Below are 6,665 nucleotides of genomic sequence, written 5' to 3'. Positions count from 1 at the left end.
TCATGATATTATTGCCTGTACACGGTCTATGTTGTTATACTGCGTGTGTGCGTTTTTTCTTGGTCTTGTTTAGTTGTTTTGTTTTTTAAAATGTATCTTCAGTCTAATTAAAATAAGGCTATTTTTTTTATACACTTGTGAAATCTGTTGTCCCTATATAGCCATAAGAATTTTCAAAAAAGTGACTAATAGAGTTTTTTTTATGTTAGACTGACAATAAATTGATCATCGATGGATAGCTAGGGTACATCTCTCTCTCTCTCTATCTCTCTCTATTTGTTTTTCATGTATTTTTGTCAGAAAAACTTTCAATTTAAGTTCTTATTAGGAAATTCTAAATGTGCAAAATGTAAATAGAATTTTACAAAAATTTTCAAGAAAATTTACAATAACGAAGCCTCATACATTTCTAAAACTTTGCAAAGAAAAATATTGAACTGAAAGTTGAACATTTTCCCATTTTCACCAACTTATGTGTCTTGGACTCTTGGTGAAACGTAATATGTTACTTAACTAATCAGATATCACTTCTTTACTGAGAGAGGCACATATTTAAGCAATTATTTGAATTTGGGAAGGAAAAATTTGGTTGTGTTATTTATCCGTAAAGCTTTATTAATAAGTGATATCAATAAATTATAAAATTAAATTAATAAAAAATGAGATAAACGTTTGTTTTTCACGACAAAATGTCGCAAATTTAGAGCTTTGAATATTGTTGTCACTCGCAAAATCCCTCATCGGAATCTTCAAAAGTTGGCATGTATGATTTTAGTACATTTTAATCAGTGATGGATTTAAATTCTAGTTTTCCTTAAATATTCTGGTATACCCCCGACCCCCTTTTTTAAATCATCATTTATTGTATCTCGTTAAAATGTATGCGATCAAGGGTTCACAGTTTGTCAATGCTTTAACAAATTGCAAAAGTTCTAACCAGTCCTGCTAATATCATTCACTCACAGTTACTTGGTAAAGGGGGATTTTCGTGGATTCTATATCGAAGTATTTTTTGTACGACTCGTGAATAAAAACAAAATGGCCGGAAATGTTCGACAACAGCTTTCGCAACTTGCTAGTTTATCACATTCTGGTGGATCACACAGAGATGTTACGGAAAAGTATGAATATTTATTTAGTTATTCTTTGAACAACCTTTGGTTGGTATGTTGTTACAGTTGTCGTCATAACTCAGTTTTGTAGTAATTTTTACAAATAGGTTACGGAACAGAGAAAATTCGAAACTGCTCTCTAACAACGGGCGCCCACCCCAATATTATAGCATTTCTATCCTTAAGAGCGCCATTTAAAACGTTTACCCACTTACTTGTGTTCAGGGCTTGAAAAGTAGCGAGACATGATAGACTAATAGACTTCAGTAAGAAAACAGAGGAAATTCTAGTGAGAATTTACATATTTTCAGGGAAAGTGACGTAGATTAACCTAGTTTAAAAAAACTCCCATTTTCTCCGTATTGGCACAGCAAAACATATTTTGGAGACATATATAGAATAATCTCTCTTCAAAACGATATTGTCTACAGACTCGGTTTAATCATTGATATTGGTATTCTCTTTAGACCTGGCTGTAGGTGAAAGCCTGTCCACTTCTCTAAAGAGAATAAGGGAAAAATAATTCTAATTTATGCATAAACTACAAATAATTTACAGGGGTAGACTTTGCTTTACTGGTCCCCAGATCCATGCGTTCATTCGACATTGCACTATGACGTGTGCTTTACGTCACTCAACTGAAAAGGGTTAGTCTTGCACACTACTCGACTGGTTAGGGTTAGTTGTGCACCAAGCTAGTATCCTTGGGTGAAGGGGATTCAAGTTTGTTCAATCGAAGGACCATGCCCTCTTCCAAGGGGAGATAATAACAAAATAGTGAAAAATTAATGGCATCTTTTAAAAAACTTCTTCTCAAGAACCAATGGGCCAGGAAATATGAAACTCATGTGAAATCATCATCAGGTAGTGTTGATTTAAGATTGTTAAAATCATGACCCCCCCCCCCCACCCCCCACCCCCTGTTTTAGGGATAGGTCTGGACCACTTATGCATATAAGCTTTTCAATACTGAACTGATTTTTGCTTTTTTCCTAGCCACAGTGCTCAGGTGAGCGATGTCACCCATGGGCCTCTTGTTTTTTTTTTTTGTTTTTTGTTTTGTTTGAGATCGCTCAGCAATCTCATATATAATGAAGTCGCCTACGGTGACACTATATTTTAGCTCATTTTTTCTTGGGACCGGTAAAGTCAAGTTGTTCCAATTCAGAGAATTTTGAATGTCAATATGCATGTTAATTTGAAGCAAGAAAAAATTGTTGAGTAAATGATTGTGTTGATTTTGTCCAATATATGGATTATTTTGAGGGTAAAAAGTATATATAAAAAAAGGTTTAATTAATTTGTTGGTCATTTTTGGTGCAACCCTGATTTCTTCAAAACCGCTTAGGAGCAGATCCACTCCATTTTGCTTCATTGCAACTCTAATGGACAAATTCTAACTGTGGTGAGGGTTTGTCCTGAGAACAGTTAGATTATTTTAACTATTGCATAAATAAATTACATGACCACTTACAGGGTTGTCCCTAAGACCCAGGGGCCAGGGGATTTCCCCACCTATTATGTCTAAATCACCTGGTTATTCTGGTAATTCCCCATAACCCCATCTTAGAGGAGGAACTCCAGACCCCCTTCTACTTTTTTAATCCCCCCTGCTATTTAAATTCTTGGGGACAACCCTGACTTATGCGGTTTAGCTAATTTTTTTTTTTTTGCAATACTCGTCTCAACTGTTGATCCCCGTATTGATGAACAAAGAAAGCATTTATTATTTAAATCCAGCCACACTGCAGTATTTTTTTCCATAGTTATCATATGATTGGATGAAAAATTGCAAACAATGCCAAACGAGTGATTTCCGGTAGTGTGGCATCTTTTGCCAACTCTGTGTGCACTTTACCAAAATAATGTTGTTATGATCATAGCCCCTGGGTCCAGGGATCAGACTCCAGACTAGGGCTAAAATGATAATATGTTAAAAATACATCATTTACTAATGGAGATAAGTAGGCAATCTGTTTGCATGATTATAATGGACACTCAACCTTTTACCAAAAGTGTGAAATTCATACCTCCTGGATCCACAATTCAGACATTAGGGTGGGGCTCAGTTATTCATACATTGAACATACTTGTAATACATCTTTGAAAGTCTTCTCCTCTACTCATTGGCATTTAGCAGCCAAACTGTTTCTATAATTATAACAAAACATTTAGCCCTCTGGCCCATAATTCAGACTTCAAGATTGGGTTTTCTTAATAGTGTAAACAGTAAATCTTTGAAAATCTTTTCTACTCTGCATCTAGCAGGCAAACTGTTTAAATGATTCTAAACAATAAGACTGAACCCTTTACCAAAATTTTGAAATTAATTTATTAAGCATTCAAGCACTGGAGTGAGGCTAAGTCAAATACTCCTTGAAATACATCTTCAGGGTTCGAAATTAGCACATTCCGTAAGTCTGAGCACGGCTCTAATTATCAACTAATTTAGTCGCCATGGTGCCTAAAAATTATGATTGGCGTCTAAAATTTTTCTATAAGTCGCCAAATTGGCGACCACTTTAAATTGACTTGGCGATCATCAAAATACTGAACTATAAACATTTTCAAATATAATTATTTTTTTAATAAAGAGCAGAGAAGAAGTTTAAAAAAGGGAAATGGACATGTCTCTATATATTGACCAATATCAGTTTTTAAACTGACGCCTAAGAAAAATCTGCCTGGCGACTAATAATTTGCATTGGCGACTAAATTTTTTTGAAAAGGAGCCAGTTGGCACCTATATATTAGAGGTCACATAGAGGCCTGCAGAGACTAGCAAAAATTGTGTCAGACTAGTAAACTTCTTCATGTAGCGCTAGTCCATAGGGACTAGTGAAAATCCGACTATAAATTCAATCACAGTATTTTTATGCCCCCCTTTGAAGAAGGGAGGGCATTTGCTTAGCTGCTGTCTGTCTGTCTGTCCACCAACAGTTTCCATTCATTTTCTTCGCAGAGGTTGCACATACTGAAATGAAATTGGTATACAGATTTATCATAGAAATATCTAGGTCAAGTTCTGTTTTGGGTACGATTGAGCAATTTTTGACAATTATTAATTATTAAGCCCCTTGGACTTAGAAAATTCCAATTATTTACAGTTTCCATTCATTTTCTTTGCAGAGGTTGCACATACTGAATGAAATTTGAAATACATATTCATCATAAGAATATCTAGGTCACCGTCAAGTTCTGTTTTGGGTACAATTGAGCAGAGAAAGTGTGCTATACTGAGGTATAGTTCTGCTTGGCTGTGTTTTAGTTACATTGGAATTTGTGATTTGCTTTCTCTTTAATGTCTTTATCAAGAATGAAGATGCATACAATTAAGATAGATAATTGAAGGAAATTACTAAAGCCCCCATAAAAAAAATAAAAATTGTGATTGAAAAGTCAAGAATTGTTAGCTCCTAGTAGATTCAAACCAAAAAAAAAACAAAAAAACATGAGAAACTTGAGTTATTCTGGCTGAAAGGAGGTAGTGTATTGAACCAGGTTGTCAAAAGAGGTTTTCTTCTTATTTTTCTTTTAGGTTTTGGTGTGAATTTCCTAAAGCAGGGGTGCTCCTTAAAAAGTACTATTTTGAATTAATCCTTAGATCAAATATATCAAAATATCATAATTTGATTTAGGGACAAGCCTGCCTTGAAGGACTTCTAGACCAAAGATGAAAATTCATGCAAAAATTGGTGCTTTAACATATTTGCGTGTGTGTGTGTGTGAATTCCAATCGTAGGGCAGGGGTGCCCCTAAAAAATCCTATTTTAAATTATTCCTTATATCAAGTGTATCAAAATATCATGATTTTATTTAAAGGCAGGGCCAGTCCAGAGGGACGTCTAGGCCAAAAATGAAAATTCATGCTAAAATCAGTGATCTAATGTAGAAAATTCTGTTTTATCCAATTTTGAGGGTTAATTTTAAAGTCGCAAATAATATATGATTCAAAATTTTCATATATATATATATATATATATATATATATATATATATATATATATATATATATATATATATATATATATATATAATATATGATGTGACTTTTTCCAAGAAATTGTTGTTTCTTTTGGTCAATTCTGGTGAAAGCTGTAGGAGATTAAAAATTAGGTGATAATGAAAGTGAAAACAATGAAGTGTTGAGGGATAAAAAACAATAAAAGAAAGATTGCCCATCTAAAATTCAATGGATGAATAAAGGAAGGAAACATAAAAGAAATGAAAAGGAAGGAAATGGAGATGTTGATATCTAAGAATCTGAGAAAAAAGTATGAAAGATGTTTTGAACATATTTATTGTACTGTTGATAAAAGTCAGCTGACATTCCTCAGGGTTTAAATTTCTACCTAATTAAAAATATTTGCAATACATCAATAATAAAGAGTACAAAATTTTATTTGACGATAATTTAAGGTTCATCATTCTTCTGTTCATTCATATAAAATTTTTCTTTAAAGCTAATACATGTAATTTTCTAAAAGGCATCTAATACATACATGCCAACTTTTGAGAATTCCCATGGGGGATTTTGCACGTGACGACAATTTTCAAAGCTTTAAATTCGCTACATTTTGTCGTGAAAATAAATGTTTATCCCATTTTTTTTTTTAATTTATAATATCAATATCACTTGTTAGTACAATTTAAGAATAAATAATACAAGATAAATAATAATAAGATAATACAAACAATTTTTTTCCCTTCCAAAATTCAAATATCTTTTGCTTAAATAGGTACCTCTCTCACGAAAGAAGTATCTGTTTAGTTTAACAAAATTATGCTTGAAAAAGACTCATAATTTGGTGAAAAATGTTAAAATGTACAACTTTCAGTTTAATAATTTTTTTTGCAAAGTTTTAGAAATATACGAGGTTTTGTTATGAATTCTCAAAAATTAAATTCATATCTTATATTTACATTGTTTTTCTGATGACTTGGCCACAAATTTTTGTCATTCAACAATCATTTTTGAAGAAAAGAAGTTTTCACTAGGGTAAAGTGATCGTGAGTCGGACAACTCTCGTTTCACTTTACGCATGCAGACCACATTCGTCTATATACCCAATGTTATTTGATCTTGTCCGAAAAAGCTCGATATTTTCCCCTATAATGCATTCAGATGTGATAAACCACCAATATAAAAATTCATTTGTAAGTCAGACACATTTGATATTGAGTCGGACACTCATATAAGTAAGGACTAATTAGCTTTCTAGGCTCTATATGCACATGCTGACGTGCACGTGTTCATTGGACATGCATGGACCTCTCACAGGCATCGTATTTCAAGGGGTGGGGGCTGCCATAAAAAAAGTAAAAAAAAGAAAGGCCAATCCGGAAAAACCTTTCATGGGATAAGCGCCTACTACGGGTCTGTTTCATCCGAACTATACCAAAAGGTGCTTACACGTGTTGATTTATAAATTAACTTCATCATTGTTTCATTATAATTAAAATTTCAACCATACATGCTTACTTAAAAGTAGGGATGTCAACGAATATTCGAGTACTCGACTATCGTTCGATCATACCGACTATCGACTAAAA

General features: G+C 33.2%; 1 protein-coding gene across 1 annotated transcript in view; it reads left to right on the top strand.

The window, feature by feature from the left end:
- Positions 1-1,037: 1,037 nt before the first annotated feature.
- The window catches only part of LOC133204502 (COP9 signalosome complex subunit 4-like), a 43,517-nt gene continuing 37,889 nt past the window's right edge, over positions 1,038-6,665 (top strand). The window contains exon 1 of the mRNA XM_061340253.1: positions 1,038-1,121. Within this exon, the coding sequence (XP_061196237.1) occupies positions 1,039-1,121 (83 nt within the window). The 5' untranslated portion in view covers position 1,038. The remainder of the gene's footprint in view (positions 1,122-6,665) is intronic.

The sequence above is a fragment of the Saccostrea echinata genome, unplaced genomic scaffold, assembly GCF_033153115.1.
Source record: "Saccostrea echinata isolate AGI-Se365-2 ecotype Australia unplaced genomic scaffold, CSIRO_AGI_Sech_v1 ptg000002l, whole genome shotgun sequence".
NCBI lineage: Eukaryota > Metazoa > Mollusca > Bivalvia > Ostreida > Ostreidae > Saccostrea > Saccostrea echinata.
Note: the sequence above shows the minus strand (reverse complement) of the source record. Positions and strands in the feature narration are given on the sequence as shown.